Source organism: Cnephaeus nilssonii (genome assembly GCF_951640355.1).
Source record: "Cnephaeus nilssonii genome assembly, chromosome: 12".
Taxonomy (NCBI): Eukaryota; Metazoa; Chordata; class Mammalia; order Chiroptera; family Vespertilionidae; genus Cnephaeus; species Cnephaeus nilssonii.
The window spans coordinates 52,676,227-52,695,741 of record NC_137083.1 but is presented as its reverse complement, the minus strand read 5'-3'; the positions used below and the strand labels follow the sequence as shown (position 1 = coordinate 52,695,741).

Below are 19,515 nucleotides of genomic sequence, written 5' to 3'. Positions count from 1 at the left end.
ATAGTTCTGGTCATGCTTTCCTTTCTGTGATGAAGTTTACAGGCTGCACACATGGTCTGGAGCAGACCACATGGCTGGAATTGAGTACCCAGGCAGTGGAACATCCTTACTCACTCTGCGTCCTTGAACATGCCCCACCAAGACCCCTGCAGAGACGAGATCATACTTGAATGACAAGCAATTGTTCATGCTAAGGACTCACTAAGAATGAAATCAGACAGACATCTAAGCCCATTGGAGAGAATTATAAAATTAGAAACTGAAGGAGATTGGTGGTGAGGACATCAGCATTTAGAGTTGATCCAAGACACCTTTGATATAGTTCCAAGTACAAGGTCATCTGAACGCCTGCATTTTGTGGCTAAGTATGTATCTTGGAAACCGGGTCTATCTCTCTCAATTTTGCTTCCACCAGAATTCCCCAAACTGCAATTCTCATGTGCTAGAGTGCATATTAATCACCTGGGAGTGCTTGTTGGAAATGCCGATGCCTGGGCAGCACCTCAGCCTGCTGACTCAGAGAAGCCCTGGTAATGATTCTGATGCAGGAGGGCTGAGCCCGTCCTCCTCCAATGGGCACTGCCTTAATGGAGCCCCACTGATTGACAGGTGTAGGCCTTGTACCACTGGGAAAGAGAGCCTTGGTTTTACTCCCTTTCCCTTTCTCTCTCTCTCAAATCAATAAAAAAAAAAATTTAAAATAAATGAACATGACCCTATTTATTTGTCTTGTTTGCTATAAATATTTTTCTATCATTCTTTTTGAAATTTTCTTAAGAAACTTTTTAATCTCCTTGCCTTTTCCTTGGGACTTCTTTTATTACTTTGAAGTTAAAGAAGTAACCTGTCCAAGTTTAGCTAGTGATTCATCTCTTCTCTTACAGTTTCCATTTAAAAAATGTCCCCCTTATGTTTAATTACTGACCCATCCAAAGTGTATTCGGTGTGTGGTGTGAAGTGATGACCTAAATTGTCTCTCACCTCAACTGCCAACTAATTGTCCCAACACCATTTATTAACTAACTAGAGAAGCATCCATTATTATGTGTTAAACCTTATACATTATAGAAAATATTTTTGGGTTATCTCTTTTTTCCCAACAATTTATTCTTACACCAATATCAGTATTTTAAAAAACAATTTAAATTACGTTTCAAAATCTGATATGGGCCCCCATATCATTCCTTTTTAGAATTTCTTTTATATTCTCTTCTATTTTTTTCTTCCAAGTGGGTTTTGAAATTTTGAATCATTTTGTCAAACTCCAAAAAAGTCTACTGAAATTTTTATAGAAATGATAAATTATAAAAATAAATGTAAACAATGAACATCTTAATAATATGTAATTTCTTCATTCGTGTATATGGGCTATCTCTCCATTTATTAAAACTTCTTTCAAGAGTTTCATGAACTTTTTCATATTAACTAAAACTTTCTCCATATGTGTAATACCTTGTTTGTCTGCTGTCAGGTTCTAAAGATTTGCTCCTTCAGGTTTAGCAAAAGGCTCCAGGGTGACTAGGTCATTTCACTGGAGAGGCTGGGGCCACAGTAATTTGCCAGCCCAAGTGACTTTAAACGAATAGTGTGGTTCCCAGACCAGCAGCTTCAGGAACACATGGTCACTGCTATTACAAATACAAACCCTTGGGCCGCACCAAGGCCTACTGAGTAAGAAACTCCAGTGGGGCTCAGCTGTTTAAGCCCTGCATACAATACTGCTGCATACTAACATTAGAAATACTGATTTAAACCAATGATTCTTAACCTTGGCTGCATAGTGAGCCACCTCAGGAGCTTTTCAAAAACACCAGTGCCTAAGTTATTTCTCCTTCCTGCCCCGACTCTGAATTGCTCTGGAGTGAGACCCTGCACAGGGCTCTTTTAAGCTCCCCAGGTGATTGGAATGCATAGCCAGAGCAGAAAACCATAGCTCTAAATAAACTTAAGCTCACATACAAGATGAGGAAAATAATACCTCATAGGAGTTAAGTGATATAACTTATAGGAAAAGTTAAGTATAGTGCCCAGCAAGTGGTAAAGTACTGGACCCATTAGTACTGTTGTTAGTCCTCAGACAGAGATTAGTGCTACACTGTCAGGTCATGAAAGGATACTGGGACCTTCAGGACTCAAGGTTCATTCTGGTTACACTCTGAGGTTGCCTGGCCGTGCCCATTATTGCTCTTAAGAACCAGAGTTTCCATGTTTGTTTGCAGGTATTTGCACATGCATATGCTATTTACTAAACCTTTCTCTCTGCTTGTGAAGATCTTACCTATCACAGTGTGGTGATTGGCAGTACAGGCTTTGAAGTCAGGTGGCTTGGATTTAAACCTCAGTCTAGACACTTAGAGCCGTGTGATCTTGGGCACACAATCTAAGCCTCAGCATTCTCATCTGTAAAGTGGGGATACTATCATACAAAGGTTACGTAAGATAAGGCTACAAAGTCCAATGCTCAACGTGTGGTAAGTGCTCCAAAAATGTTGACATGACTCACATTCATTGCTTTCACTGCTTGTGAAGTCATTTCTGATTATTCAAACCACATTGATCTGTCCTACCTCTAACTTTTTTGTTAAGAATGTGTATTTCACTTGTTTGGTGCTGAATACTCTGCTCATTTCTCATACTAGATATACTTAGACTTTTGGATTCAAATTGTGTTCTATCTGAGGCTTTCAATTTCTGTTCTATCTGAGGCTTTCAATTTCTATTTTCATTTTAAATCCAATGGTTCAATTAGTAGTTTTGTGGCTCTTTTGGGAAGATATTCCATATTGAGCACCAATTTAGACTGTCAGTAAGGAAGAGTTCATATTTTCTGCAGTAGACACAGAAAGCTCTGCATAAATGAACCTATCTCCTGTCTCAGAAAATGTTTCCTTACGTAGAATGAGGATGTTCTTAGAATCTAAGCTACATTGGTTGGGCCCTGGCTCGGTAGCTCAGTTGGTTAGAATATCATCCCAATACACCAGCGTTGCTTATGGGAATCAACTAATGAATGCATAAAGAAGTGAAACAAGAAATGGATGTTTCTCTCTCTTTCCCTCCTCTCCCTAAAATCAATTTAAAAAAACCACAAAAACAAAGAAAGAGAAAAGAATTGACATTGGTTTAACTCGAGTTTCTACTTTAATATGAACTTACTAGAGGCCTAGTGCACGAAATTTGTGCACGGGGAGCGGGGTCCTTCAGCCCGACCTGCGCCCTCAAGGGATGTCCAACTGCCAGTTTAGGGCTGATCCCCGACCAGGGCAGCTCCTGTGTTGAGCGTCTGCCCCCTGCTGGTCAGTGCGCATCATAGCGACTGGTCATTCCACTGGTCATTCTGCCATTCAGTCGATTTGCATATTAGGGTTTTATTATATAGGATAATATTGCCAGACCTTCAAATAAGTTAGAAAATTGCACTTGGGTAGTTTCTTTGGCCAACCCTCCCACTAGTTTCATGACCCCTCTCTGTTTTCCTGCCTTTATGTCATTTTAAAAACATTTCATTGTTTTAAGTTCAGTATAAATGTTTTATTGGTTTTCTAGTTATCTCAATATCCAGGGTTTTATTTGTTGTTTCTGTTTTATCTAAGTCTTCTTGAATGTTTTACTGATTTTGTTTAAATTTTAAAAAATGCTTTCTTTGAACTTATAAAAGGGCCATGAAGACAGGGTTGGCAGGTTAAAAGAACTTTCCTTCTATAGCTCTTGAAGTTTGTTCCTGCCTCTAAATCTTTAAAAGTAGACACTTAGAAGCTCTGGGGGAAATGTGTGAGGAAAGAGGAAAAGGGTAAAGAGAGTAGAATTTTAAATTTTGACTTTGGCTTTCATGGAAGATACTTCATAAACAAGATTATATATATGTGTGTGTATGTACACACACGTAGAGGAACACCCAATATTATTGTGTGTTACCTTATTGCATGTCACAGATGTGTATTTTACAAATTAAGGCAAGATCCTTCACCAGCAAAAAGATTGACTTGCTTTATTGCCATATATTGTGGTTTGGAACAGAACTTGCAATATCTCTGAGGTATGTCTCTGTGTGCATGTGCATGATGTTTTTTAAAAAATGAGTTTCTGGAGCCCCTGATTACATAAATAATAAAATTCATCTCCCACCTGCTTCTTCCTGAACCTATCATGCTGCATTTAAATGTAGAGAACTTTGTATATTTAGCAGATATTTGTAAACATTGCCTTGGAAAAATCTGCTCTTAAGACATAATTCTTTCTACAGTAGGTCCTCACGTTATGTTGGAGATCCATTCCTACGTCGCGATGTAACGTGATTTTCGCCTCAAGTCAGAACCCACCTACATAAGCACCTATGTCAACCACATGGAGCACATACACAGTAGTAATGAAATGAAATAGTAAAAAAAATTTAAAAGAAAGATAATTCCTGACCTTTACTTGTGGTAAATAAATAATAAAAAAACATAAAGCACATATGTACATACGTCGAAATGATGTAACTTTTATCTTTTATAAATAAATGGGAGATGGCGATGTAACCATGAAACGACGTATATCGAGTCCAACGTAATCCGAGGACTGTCTGTAGTTATACAAATAACTATATAAAAATATTTGATTAACTTTTACAATTACATAGTCCTTTTCACAAATATATGTGAAGTTTTATCATAATTTTACAGAGGCAGAAAGAGGTTCAGAGAAGACAAGTGACATAAGGCCACATAGCCAGTAGGTAGAACTATGTCACAAACTCATGACTTTTAAATCCAAAGCCCAGTTTCTTTTTTTCTTTTTCTTTTTTTTAAATATATTTTTACTAGAGGCCCAGTGCATGAAATTCATGCATGGGTAGGTTCCCTAGGACTGGCCGGCGATCAGGGCCTATCAGGTTCCCTGCCTCCCTGCCTCCACCTTCCCTCACTCCCTCAGCACCCCGCTGCCACCTCTGGTCACCCACCATGTTCCATGCCAGCCCCTGGTGGTCAGCGCATGTCATAGCAAGCAATCAAACTCCTGGTCTCCTAAACTCCCGAGGGGACAATTTGCATATTAGCCTTTTATTATATAGGATTGATTTCAGAAAGGAAGGGAGAGAGAAACATCAATGGTGAGAGAGAATTATTGATCAGCTACCTCCTGCACACCCCCTATTGGGGATTGAGCCTGCAACCTGGGCATGTGCCCTTGACTGGAATCAAATCTAGGACCCTTCAGTCCGAAGGCTGACGGTCTATCCACTGAGCAAAACCAGCTAGGGCCCCAGTTTCTTTTTATTATGCCATTGAAATCAAGGGAAAAATCCTCCATGCACACAAAATACCAAACATTAGAGGGAAAACAAATAGTTTTGGTCTCCAATTAAACAATTTGGCTAGCCTACCCTACAGTTAAAGTTCTGATGGCAGTTAGCCCTTGGTCACTGGTGTCCTCAGATGTGTTGCTTTCATGGCATCAAGAGTCAACTCTCCTCTCATATCTTCTGCTTTTCATCTGCTCTGCTGTTCAGTACAAGCTGGTTTGAGTCACACCACGTTTACTTTATCAGTTGGTTTTAGGGTACAGCTTACATAAATACGTCTTAGCCTTAGTTTCCGACTTCCAGCATGGAGCAGTGGCACACTGATCTGCTGTGGGTGGTCTGCAAGCTTCCTGAGAGACGGTGCTAAGGCTTCCCGCAGGCTCTGGGCCCATCAGTGAACCAACCACCACGTCTGTTTTCTGACTCAGGTTGGCTGTTGGTGTCTATTATAGTTACTCTTTTTATTTTACTTTTTAATGTATTTTATAGATTTTTTACAGAGAGAGGAAGGGAGAGGGATAGTTAGAAACATCGATGAGAGAGAAATATCGATCAGCTGCCTCCTGCACACCCCTTACTGGGGATGTGCCCGCAACCAAGGTATATGCCCTTGACTGGAATCGAACCTGGGACCTTTCAGTCTGCAGGCCGATACTCTATCCACTGAGCCAAACCGGTCAGGGCTAGTTACTCTTTTTAAAGTAACACATTAATTCTCCTAAGCTCCTGTAATGCAGGCCTTCTTCAAAAGTTGGAGAGGACATAAACCTGAGCATCACTGGGATGTTCTGCATGGGGTGCAGGCTGCAAGCCTGTTTCTCAGCCCAGCATCCTGGGGTAGTCATCCACCCACCAGGCTCAGATACACTGGCCGACAGTGTGTCTGCACTTTCCAGAGGAAACCCCTGAGCTCTTGTCAATATTTTACAACACGCTCATGCTCATTCACACAATTTTACAGACTGTCTATTCAGCTGTGTTTTCTACTACTCGTATGCCAGGCACGTGGCAGGTGCTCAGGAAAGAGTTCTAAATGTATTCTCAGCCTTCTGCTGGAATTCACATCTATCCGATACAAATCATCCAATTTTAATAGTTTTTTTATTTGTAGAGAATTTTTGTTTATTTTAGCCAAATTGCAGGATAATAGCTTTGCAGCTTCGTTTATGCGATTCAATAGTTTTTATTTTTATTGACTATAATATAGGCCTGGCCATACCATCTGGATTATGTATCTTTTGAAAATATCATTTATCTAAACACGTAGTGGGATTCTTACTAGTTAAAGAATTATTCACAGGGAAGTTATTGCCAATACTTCTAAAGTTGCAGGAAAGAAAATTGTAGCAGCTATACACACTCTTGACTGTGCACTGTGCTCTTTTCCTGAGAGGTAGAAACAGTGGTTAAATGGTTAAGATGGTAAATTTTTTTTACTACAATAAAAAAAGTACTTTAGATAGTGCTAGACACCTTCAGAGCAACTCTTGAAAAAACAAAACACCCGAGAGGCCCTCACAACCTCACTAGAGGCTCATTGCTAGAATACAATAAAATGAGCAGCTAGCTACTCATATGTATACATCAGTCCTAATAGAAATAGTATCTCATACACTGTGGTCTTTGGTGAAGTTGGTTAGGTCAAGCTTTTTCATAGACCTTGCAAAAGCCCTTCATGATCTGGCCTCTATTTCCTTATGACAAACCAGAACTAGTTAGTGGTCTTTCTCAACTCCTTGAACAGGATTTCTTACCTTAGATGGTCTCTGTGCTTCACTTTTCCCATCATTTTTCTTCTGCCCCACTCTTATTCATCCTTCAGAGCCAGCTTAAATACCATCTCTTTAGGGAGGCCTTCTTTAAACTCCCTACTGAGGTTTGGGCCTCTTGCTATCTCTTTGGATCAATTCACCAACCCATCCACCCTCTCCTAGAAGTCTGGATTTTTCCTTTGTAGCATTTAATATAATTGTGTTTACATAATTAGGTAACATTTCTCCCACAAGGCTGAAAGTCCTACCAGGTAGGGACTGTTTTTCTTGCTAGTCACTGTATTACCAGGACCCCAGTACTTTGTATACAGCAGATACTTAATATTCTCTTACCAGGTATATACTCTATTAGATATTCTCAAAGGAGTGGGTGGAGAGGCACATAAAGTTTGAGCTTGGAGGTGAAGACAGTGGCTGAACAGCCAGAGATGAAAGACCAGGGCTTATGGGGAAGCAAGGGAAAGTAATGAGGAGACTACAGTGTGCTTATTTAATGTTTCCCTCCCTTTCCCAACATCCCACTCTCACCCCACACAAACCATTCAACAATAATTTATGCATTCATTTCTTTTTTTATATATACATTTAAAAAAATGTTTTTATTGATTTTTAGAGAGAGAGGAAGGGAGAGGGAGAGAAACATGAGTGAGAGAACAACATTATTGATCGGCTGCCTCCTGCATGCCCCCCACTGGGGATTAAGCCTAAAACCAGGAATCCAATCGATGACTTCTTGGTTCCTGGGTCAATGCTCAACCACTGAGCCACACTGGCTGGGCTGCATTCATTTCTTTAGGGAATGAGGTAAACCTCATATTACAAAACCAAGGCCAAAATAACTGCAGAATTAGAATGTGTTCAAGAAACCAGTCACACTTTAACTGGATCAGACTTCACGGAGCATTTGTGTTCCTCCAAATGCTCTTCGGCTTAGGAAGCCTACAGTCATCCAACATGGGGGAAGAGAATAAATACTCTTGCTTCTGCTCTCAGTTGCAGAGGAGGAAGTTTCTCTCTGCACTGACAGATACTATTTCTTTTTTGCTGCTCTTTTTCCTTCTCCTTTCTTTGGTTTCCCCTTTCCACGAAGTTTCTTCAGACGTCTCTGCTCATCCTTGAAGTCCTGATGCTCGTCTCTGAATGGAGAGAGAAAAAACAAGCCAGGATTTTACATTTTGGAAAAGTACACCAATCTAGCACTGTTCCCTTAGGGGTTGTGGTAATTAATCCCTGACTTCTACAAAGCACATGCTCAGCTTGAACAGAAAGGATGGGGAGTCTCCAACATACAGATTCATTGTATTCCGAAAGTTCACTTCTAAATTACAGTTCCCCTTCAGAGAAATAATGACACGGATAGCAGTTAATTCTTGGGCCAGCCATGTAAACCTATGTAACTATGATACCACACTAATAATTACCCCAAGTTTCCCTATAATACCAAGACAAAATATGAGAGGAGCAGAAAGTGGGTAAAAACTTCAATAGCTACACAGAGACCCTGAGAACCCCAGGAATTAGCACCTACCTCAAGGGGGAATGGTGTGGAAGAAGCTGACTTAATGGCAGTAGACAGTTGAAACCAAAAGGCTCAGGCAAATGATAGCCAAATCAAAAGACAGGTACTCTAGGGATCAAGGCAACCAGGACTATATGTACAAGCAGATGGGGTGTAAGATGAAGACTGCCCACTATGTGTAAAAAATGTCTGTATTCTACAATCAAATACCTAAAGAACAGTGGTGTTTAAATATGTAAGCTCGGGAACCCATTTGAACCTGGTTTCAAATCACAGCTCCACCATTTAGTAGCTGTGTGACCTTGGACAAGTGATCTTCCCTCTTTGAATCTTAGTCTCTTCACCTGTATGGACAATAATAGCATATGAATTAAATGTCTCAGAGGGTTTTGCTGGTGAATTTTTAATTTCCTAGGCTGTTTTGAAATAGTGGTTTTATAGGGTATGTTGTTTCAGTCCATGAACGTGATGGATACAACATACCTCTTTGGGATTAGCTATGATTGCCCCAAATAATCTATTCTCAACAGAGGCCAGAGTAATTCTTTTAAAATGTAAGTCACACCCTATCATTTTTCTTCACAGCCCTGCAAAAGGCTCCCCATCTCACCCAGAGAAAAAGCCAGAGACCTTCCTACAGCCCTCAGAGCCCTTCATGATCTGCCTGTAGTCCTAGCTCACCTTGTTCCGTGCTGCTCCTGGAACACACCAGGTGCACACCTGCCACAGGGCCTTTGCTCTGCTCTTGCCTCTGCCTCAAAAGCTCTTCTCCAGGTTCCACTGGGCTCACTCATCACCTTCAAGCCTCAGCTTAAACCTCATCTTCTCAATGAGGCTAACCCTGACTATCCTGTTTAAGACTGTGATCTACCTGCTCCCCAACCACCTAGTGCCCTCTCAGCACCCTTGATCCTGCTCTACTATTTTTCTTTCCATAGATGTCCAACTTTATAACATACCACATAATTATTTACTGTTTTCCCCCCTCTTCTACATTCCCTCCCCCATTCCCATCCACCCCCAGCCAGAAAGAAAGCTCCAAAGGCTGGGGTCTTTGTCTCTGTTGATGAAATGGCCCACGTACCTGATAGACTGAATGAGTCACTGTTTTTGAGAATCTGTGCTTCCCTCCCCCTTACAGGTCTTGGAGTAATATTTTATTTATTGTAGGTTGTCTAGTTTCATCCTGCCTTTTGCCACAGCAGGCGAGGGACCATTTACCATAACTAAATACATGAAAATAATTGTGCTTTTCCATGGATAACGAAATGCTGTGTTTTTTCCCTGTCCCCAAAGATAGGCAAGGCTTTATTTTTCAAACAAATGGAGAGTGGCAGCAAATAGGTACATTAAAGTAGCTGAATGTGATTTTGTTATGGGTTATAATTTTCTATTCAGGAGATCTGCCTTCCAGTGATATTTTCTTTTGGGTCATAATAAAATTAATTTTTATTTTCTGAGCCCAGGCTAATGGCAAGGGAAACTGTCCCCAAAGCAACCCCAGAAGTTCAAATATGCATGGATTATCATCTGTAATAATATATTAACCAAGAAAATCTATTTGTTCACTGCGGCTCCCTTGTGCCCATCATAAGTGCCCACACGTGGAAGGTACTTTAAAAAATATCTGTTGGATAAATGAATGCAGCTATCTGGAATGAACTAGTAATTTTATTACATTAGAGTGAACAGTTCCAAATGAAATTTTGTTTTGTTGCCCTAAGAGAAGTTCAATTAAAACATGTTACATGAAAAATAAGTAGGCATTTTAACTTTATACAATTATTCACTGTTTGAATTTGTTTATAATGAGTATGTATTAGTCTGGTAATTAAGACTTTTTAAACAAGAAAATGATCACGTAGGTATTTGATATATTTTATTTCTAGAGTTGTGTAGTGTTCTGAGCTCCCACTTCCTATACATACTCAAACATACAAATGCATGGTGGAAAGAGCCTACTACTCTTACTATTATACATTAATATTCTATTATAATAGCTTACATATTACAATTAAAGGTGAACTACACCTCATTTAGACCATGTTAGTATATTAAAAAGTGTACCAACTAAAAATGCCAGAAAAGGGTGGAAGGCAATAATTCCAACAAAATTGCCACCAGGGGAGAAAGGAGGCTGCCCCACACCAGCTAGGAAGCAGATCGGCCAATAGGAACCTGCTCTATGTCTGGACCAGCTTTCCTCCACATTCTCTTAGAACAGTGGTCAGCAAACCGCGGCTTGCGAGCCACATGCGGCTCTTTGGCCCCTTAAGTGTGGCTCTTCCACAAAATACCACGGCCTGGGCGAGTCTATTTTGAAGAAGAGGCATTAGAAGAAGTTTAAGTTTAAAAAATTTGGCTCTCAAAAGAAATTTCAATCGTTGTACTGTTGATGTCTGGCTCTGTTGACTAATGCGTTTGCCGACCACTGTCTTAGAATGCTCTTGACTAATTAAACATCTCTCTATAGCTCAGTATCTAGTCAATGTTAAGTCACATTATGGACATAATTAATTTATGTCTTCCAATAAATGCATGTTTCCCTTTATTTTTGGTAGGCCCATCATGGATATATATATTTGTTAATCCTCACCCGAGGATATTTTTTCTGTTGATTTTTCAGAGAGAGTGGAAGAGAGGGAGGGGGGAAGAGTGTGTGTGAGAGAGATATATCTCCTGGTTGCCTCCCACACATGCCCCACTCATGGTGGATTGAGCCAGCAACCAAGGTACTTGCCCTTGACTCAGAATCGAACCTGTGAATGCTCTAACCACTGAGAAACCCGGCCACGGTCCCATCATGAATATTTTGAAAGCTTTCCTCCCCTCGTCCCCCTCCCGCTAAACTATCTTTTGAACTACCTGGTCACTATTATAAGAACCACAAAACTATAAAGCTGGAAAGGCTATTTTTTCCCCTGTTCTGATCTACTACAATAATCTCTTACAGGTTGCTCTTAGTTTTTTTGTCATTACCTGTAGAGGCCATAAAAACGCAGTATCCCCATGAGCGCAAAATAAGTGTTGTGATTTGGATACCAGTCATATGTCTCCTTCCTCTTGGCCAAAGGCTGCTCACTAAACAGCTTCACCACTTTCATGGATTTGGAATCAGTAGGCTTGGCAACTTCACCAAATAGCCGGGCACTCAGACGAGTCATGCGCAAGGCATATTCTGAAAGTGAAGACATTTCTGGGGCAGCAAGGAGGAAGAGTCCCTACAGAAAACGAGAAGACAAATGGGTTAGTGTTAGAAATTCACAGATTACTGACTGAACACTTTAGAAAGTGAAAACACAGCAAGTCACACGTGATTCTGTCCATTTGTTGGCAGGACATGCCTTGGAGTTGAGAACTATCCACAGTCCAAGTGGCTGTTTCCTTTGCATGTTTTATATTTGCAATTTTATATTTGGTGTTCACATACTATCGCTCACTTACTCTATGCCCTATTTTACAATAAACTATATTGTGATTCAATATGTTATTTAGTGATGGTCATACCTATTTGTAGGCTAGATGAGGGCAGAGAAACAAGTTCTCCTACCACAGTATTATTATACCTTCAGAAAACACCTACCTAAGCAGTCTCCAGAATAAATACGCTGACTGCTTGCCATCTAAAGGTTTAATCATGGCAGAGAAATAATTATGCTGTTGTCTTTATTATCAGCCCTTTGAACACTGATCTCCTCAAGGGCTCCAGATGGCTGAGAACTGCTAATGAGTTATGAGGTCATTTAGCCTCTAGGTTGCTGGATTGAATTCTGCTTAGAGACTGAGAGCCATTTGGGAAAAACAAAGATAGCGGTCTTATAGAAATAAAGTGAAGAGCTCAAAAGATTCATTTTATTCCCGAATAGAGGACACTTATGAATTGTGATATTATCTTATCTTCCATCTTATATATTCTGCTTTAATGCAAACTAGCTGTCTTATTAGCTGAAAACAGTAACTTGTTCTTCAGAGGTGTGGGAAGCCACCGCATGCCAACACTGTCATGAGCATGCAACAAGGAACGTGGGGGGCCGATGGACCTTGAGCGTTAGCCGGGCTGATGCGAGGCACCAATTGTTCGTATTGAGATAGTGGTGGCTCAAAGCAATCTCCTGACCTGATATCCTCCAAGTAAATGTTTACTGGACCTTACTGATCTTTACTGACCTTTAAGACTGTCTGTCTGCTACTTATTTGCCGTGCTTCACTGAGGGCAAGATGTGTATCTAAAACTGAATAAAAAGCGGACTAGGCCAGGACTCAGTGAGCCTCTTCACGAAAGAGGTTCCACCTGGCCTCCCAATGCCTTCTAAATTCATATTTCTTGTATAGCATTTTCATTTGTGCGTTGGTCCCTCCTGCAGATCCTGAACCTAGCCGTGCAGGTCGCGGCAAGAGGCATAGAATGTTGAAATAGGTATATAAATGATATATGTAATATGCAGAAATTATAGCTAAGATATAAAAAATTATATAGGTGATACATAAAAACCAAGAATATTCTGGTGAAATAACTATCTTATTCCATTCCAGTTAAATGTAGGTAACTATTGGCAGAATATGCTAATTTATGTGACATTAGTGAGATGAGAATCTATGCTAAGAGACCATCCTGGGGGATAGTTCAGCTGGGATGAAAAGGAGTTGATTTCCAAACAGAAAAATGTCATAAACCTGTCTTGAAAAACAGGTGGGAAAAATATACAAAAAAATCCTCCTAAACAGGAAGGGTGCTAAGTAAATTTCAAAATAACTAGTGCAAGAAAAACCAAACCAAACCAGTGTTTAAATTAAGGAATATTTAATGTCTATGTCAAGATCCTTTGAAAGAGCAGAGGCTGGCCTCAAACCAACTTCAGGATTATCAATCTCAAACCATTTATCATTCTGAAACCAACCAAGCAATCTTGGGCCAATAGTGCCACCTGAAGGCCAGCAGAGGGACAACTGTTAGATACAAGATTCCTTTGCCTTCCCCTGACCCCCCAAACCAGGGATCTGTGCAAGTCTTCCTGTTTCTCTTTCCTTTTCCTTTTAGTTCCCAATTCACTTCTCTCCCAACTCTTGCTTCATTATATAGATGGGGATGAGCTGGGGTTATATTTTCATCAATGAGAGAAAAAGTCATTAACTGTTTAACACAGTGATTTTCAAACTGTGTACTGCAAGAATTTGTAAACCATGCAATACCTGACTAGTTAGGGACACTGACGTCTTTTCCTTTATTTCATTTTTTTATATATGCCTCAAATTTTAATAAGATGCCCTATACACATGTGGACGAAAGGAGCCACATGCTAACCTGACAAGCTCAGGGAAGGCCTGCATGGCAGTCTTGCAAACTCAGAGACCTGGAATAACCACAAAGGATGGTTTGAAAATTAAATATTTAACTACAAACAGGTTATAGTGGGCAGTCATTCCTAAGCTGATACCTTCCCTGACAAAGATCAACTTAGATCTTCTTTCCTGAGCCCATTTGCCTTTTCGCCTCTAAGATAACATATCTGTGAGATGTCTGGGTAACTTGTAACTTCCTTCTTTCGCTGGAGCCCCTGGGGCACAACCAAATGTGGTAGGCGCCAGGACAGATGCCTCAAATTCCTTCATTATCCTGTTAATTGTTCCTGTACCCACCTAAGTATGTGTCCATCATTTTACTTTTTGTCCAATCCCAGGGGTTTCCCACCGTTTGACTTTATCCAATGAATTTCATGTAGCCCACCTATGTCCCTCCTTTGATGGCAATGTATAAATACAGATGTAACCCACCATTCTTCGGAGCATAATCTCAATTCATTGAGGTTTTGCTTCCCGGCATATGTCGACAGTTTGGCTCAAATAAACTCACTAAAATTCTTTACAGGTTTCAATGGTTTTTTCGTTAACACACACATTTGCTACTAAAAATTGAAATAGCACATCAAAAAACTTGTTACAACTCAAGTTTTTGAAAACCAGAGAATCTAGTTAATGCACCCTGCGCTAATCATGTTGTAGCCAAACCATCCAATGTATTCTGTTTTATATTTCTTCCATACAAGTTACTTGTTTCTCATTCTTGATGTTGGGTTTTATCTTACTAACTTCAGGCTTCTAAAACACAATGACAACACTCAAGACCTATTAGTGCTTCTTTGGGTCAAATAAAAAAGGAATTGAAGTATATTGAAGTCATTTAAATGCAATCTAAATTGATTCCTGGCATCATGGGAGACAAGAAAAAGATGCAAGAGAAAGACATCACAGAACTTCTATCATAGGTGATCTAAATATTAGTATACAGCTATCCTAGCAGAGTAGTTTACCTAAGCTGCTGCATAACAACCTTAAAATTACTAGCAAGAAAAAAAAAGTGTAAGAACAAGGTTTATATCTAAATTGACTCCATGTTATAATTCTCCATGCTAATATTATCAAAAGGATCTCCATGATATAGGCAATAATGACAGCTGCATGTAAATCTTCTGAATCTTGATTCATTCTCAAGTTTCCTCTCCTGTGGGTTTTTTTTAAGCAAAGATCTAATAACTTGCAACATCATTTCTTTCCAAATAGTTCCTCACTCCACATCGTCTCCTGTAGAGCATGCCTTGACTCAGCCCCAGTCCAACCCCTTTAAGTTTTTTTCTCTGTCCTGCTGTTGGGGTGAACGTTTTGGTGGAAGGGAAGGGCATTTTGTAGTGGGGCTCAGAGTCAAGTCACTAAGGTCCTTTGCTAGTACTTGAGTACCAGCTGAATCTTCTTCACCGGGAATCTGAGAAGATTCCAGGGCCCAGGGTGGGTTATTGGAAGTCTAGTCACAGCCTGAAGTTCCTCCAGAATTCCATCTCCAAAGAGCTCAACAGAAAGTGATGCTCAAAACTCTCAAATTGCTACAAAGTCCCTCTTTTCCTTTAGGTTGTCAAATAAAATGACAACAGCCAACACAATAGCCGTCTGGTGTGGGTGAATCAAAATTATACCTATTTTTTTTATCAGATCAGCAAAAATATATATTTTGGTGTGCCACAGAATTTCAGTAATTAATGTGTGCCATGAAATGAAAAAGGTTGAAAATTGCTGATTTAATGTATAAATAGAAAATAGTTAACAAGTTAGTGCTTTAAATAAACCTCTAAAGGCCTTGCAAATGTCTAAAAGTAGCCTTCTCTTTGCAAGCTTTAGCTTTTCTCTGCCTCCCACCTTTAAAGTTACGTTTTTCCAAACATCAGCTAAAAAGCCAAACTGTTTCTTAATCAAATTTACTTTGTTTTGCTTATTACTATTATGGCATCAGAATAGATTTTTGTTGCAATTGCTTGGTATTTACACAATCAATTATTTGTAAGGTGGCCTAGGAACTATTAGCTAAATCTATTCTCTCTAAATCTGAGTTTCCTTTTAGGAAAACAAAGCTTGCAGGACTACTGTGATAAATAAGTAAGACAGTGGCACTCACTAAATGGCATTCACCTTAAAAAATTTTTTTTAGCCCTGACTGGTTTGGCTCAGTGGATAGAGCGTCGGCCTGCGGACTCAAGGGTCCCAGGTTCGATTCAGGTCAGGGGCATGTGCCTTGGTTGCGGGCATATCCCCAGCAGGAGGCAGCTGATCGATGTTTCTAACTCTGTTCCTCTCTGTAAAAAATCAATAAAATACATTAAAAAAAAATTTTTTTTAACCAGTTGGTAAGTTGGTGCTCATATGTTCTACACAGACACATTTGTTTATTTCTAGCCTCATTTAATTATGAAAAAAAAAAGAGAGATACATACTCCATGCAGTTAGACTTGTACCTCTTTGGGATACTATCCTCACTTACAGACTGACAACCAGAGAAACACAGGGGTGGGGACCAGCAGCTTGGTAACTTGACAGATAGCAAGGAAGAAGGGCCTTATTAGGACAGTGGCTATGGAAGCCATCACAGGATACTAAGTTACCTCCATGCCCACTTTAGAATGTAGCAAATTACTGGGACACATCTATAATAATAAAAGCATAATATGCTAATTAGACCGGACAACCGAACGACCTTCCGGATATCATTCTGGACGGCCTTCCAGATGAAGCCTCGGCTAGCGGGGGCCAAGGCAGAGGCAGTTAGAGGTGATCAGGCAGGCAGAAGAGCAGTTAGGGGCGACCAGGCAGGCAGGCAGAATGGTTAGGGGCGATCACGCAGGCAGGCAGGCAGGCAGAGGGGTTAGGGGCGATCAGGCAGGCAGGTGAGTGGTTAGGGGTGATCAGGCAGGCAGGCAGGCGAGGAGTTAGAAGCCAGCGGTCCCGGATTGCAAGAGGGATATCCAACCGCCACAGGGCAGGATCAGGCCTAAACCAGCAGTCGGACATCCCTCAAGGGGTCCCGGATTGCGAGAGGGTGCAGGCTGGGCTGAGGGACACCCCCCCACACCCCCAGTGCACGAATTTCGTGCACCAGGCCTCTAGTAGCTTATAAATCACAAGGTCTCATTAGAATCCATTCGAATGTGATTATATCACAAAACCCAAGTCCTAAAACTTTTATGATGGGGAAAGGGAATAAACTTTTTCAAACCTGAATCCCTTACTAGGAACAAAGAACCACTTGCTAAGTAGAAGGAAACTGAAAAAGGTTATAATAATTATCAATTACTGCTTTGTAGTCTCCTTCCACCTAGCCCATGTGTCTGATTAAGAATGGCATAGGAGCTTGATGTGTTTTTTTTCCCCCACAGAGGCTAAAACAGCTTAAAAATTCTGCTGTCCATAAATATTGGTTCTAATATTGGCAAATTGCCACTTCTTACTAGCCTGAAATTTTTAAAAAATTCAAACGCTTTTGTTTTTGAATTTTTAAACGCCTACAAAAATTCATACTTAGGACTTTTTAGGACCTTGGTATGCCTTTTTATGGATTCTTTCCATTTTATCTTTAAAAAAAAAGCCAATGACCTTGTTAAAGGCATTAAAGTAAAAGGCAACTATTTTACATGTCAATTAGATTTTTATTCACATGAAGCCATTCTAAGAGGTACAATTAAAACACTATTCTTTAAATGTGAACTAAATAAAACAGTATCATGAAGGAAAATTAACTGGAGTTAAAAATGGTAAACAAAAAACAAATTACTCAAACATATTAGGCCCACATAAGGAAATTCCCATATTATTACTTTGGCATAAAAAAGCAAGCTTCTTTTATTTTTTCTGATAGTTCTGATGCACTTAAATGGTGAGATTCAATGTTTATTTCACTACTGGTTTCGAATTAGGTTTGCCTTTTTTCTTTGAAAAGTGCTGAGTTCTTAACTTGGATATCCCTCGGCGTGGTGAATCCTGTGGAACTTTCAAAATGTATGCTGAATCGTCCGTGTACGGGTGTGTCAATCTTGCTGGGGAGCGCTTTCTCCAGTTTCTCAATAACCAGTGGTTAGAGGAGAGCTCCAGCTTTGGAGCTGAGAATCTGGTTGGCCTTTTGCCTCTGCGCGTTAATGGCTGTAAGGTGTTAGTAGCAGTAGGTATTGCGTTCTTGGCCTCCGTTTTCTCATCTACTGCACGAGGAGTTGACTACCTCCTGCGTGGTCAGGCTGGCGCACAAAACTCAGGGCACAGTGCCTGCCCTAAGAATCAGCTGGCCTCAAGGAACTCTCACACTGTTCACACGTGCTTCACAGGAAAACAACCTAAACACAATGCGTTCTTATTTTACTGGATCTCAGAGACATGAACGGCTCTGGATATGTATCAGCTTTATTCAGTTTAACAAGAACATCCCCAAACCCCTCCAACTGACTGGATCACGCCTGCCTGTGATGAAAGGAACCGTGTCAAGTCACCTGACGTCGAATCGGCAGGGTATTTCGCGAATATTTTTCTTAAATATCACTTTATTGTGTTTTTCTTAAGCTGCTAACAAAATTAACCTGCATACCCCACACAAAGCTACGGTGCAAAAAGCCATCTGGTGAGCAGAGAAACCGAGTCTCGAAAGCTACCTAATCAAGAAGACAGTAACTGCGCCGGAGAGGAAACTAGGCTAGCGTCCTTAGTTTAGAAAATCCCCCATTTTACGCAGGAAAAGGCCAAGTTGTTTGTATGATACCTGCGAAACTTCCAAGCTGCTTACAAATGAAATTGTCTCCTCCTGTTCTTGGCGACCCTACAAAGTTGTGAAACGCGTCCCCCCACCACCCCCGCCCCACCCCGCCATCCCCCTGCCCAGGACTTCTACAGCCACCGCCCATACCGCACTACAGACCCCCGCAAAGTCACGGGCTGCCTTACCGAGTGGTGACCTTCCTCTCCCACGCGCCCTTCTACCGGAAGACCCGCCCCCAACCGCTGCGGAGAGCAGTAGAGAAACGAAAGCCTGGGGGCTAGAGGGGAACCCTAGTGAAAGACCCGGCGCTACTAGCGCCAGACCTGGCGCCTGCGCAGTGAGGCTAGCTCCTCCGGTTGTGCGGAGCCCTGAGGACTAGGTGGTCCCGGGTAAGGAAGGAAGATTACGGTACCTTTCCTGTGAGGTCCTGCGAGGTTCGCTAACCGTGTTTTGCTGGAAGTGGCTACACAGCTGCCCCCCAAATCTCTGAAGCAGTGGCTATTGTGTGTGCCTTGTGGTGGAAGATAAAATGCACTTTCTTTTTTCTTTTCCTCTTCTTTTGGTGTTATTCTCTTTTCATCCATCCTAAGCCTTGACTCTAGGGACTGAAGTCTTCTGATCCTCATGGGGTGCCATACACCTTTCCTTCCGCCTACCTATTCATCCTCTAATAGGCAATTGGTATCATCTGCAGGAGGCCATTCTTGGTACTCCCTTGCTGGATTAGGGGCGCTGGTTGGAGCCCTTTGTGGCCCTCTTCCTCCACTGGCCTGGATGGTTCGTCAGGGACAGAGATGGGATATTTATCTGACCCCTCAGTAGTCACCCAGATCCTGCTTGGCAGATAGTAGAAACTAAATAGGCATTTCTTTTCATATTA

The 19,515-nt window shown here is 40.9% G+C and overlaps 1 protein-coding gene across 1 annotated transcript; it reads right to left on the bottom strand.

Annotated features, from left to right (window-relative positions):
* Positions 1–6,497: 6,497 nt before the first annotated feature.
* Positions 6,498–18,864, bottom strand: MRPS33 (mitochondrial ribosomal protein S33). The gene is made up of 3 exons (XM_079786725.1): positions 18,821–18,864; positions 11,555–11,796; positions 6,498–8,192 (listed from the first exon to the last, which is right to left on the bottom strand). The coding sequence occupies exons 2-3, from the start codon at positions 11,767–11,769 to the stop codon at positions 8,087–8,089; spliced, it is 321 nt and encodes a 106-aa protein (XP_079642851.1). The 5' UTR covers positions 11,770–11,796; positions 18,821–18,864; the 3' UTR covers positions 6,498–8,086.
* Between the last annotated feature and the right edge of the window lie 651 nt (positions 18,865–19,515).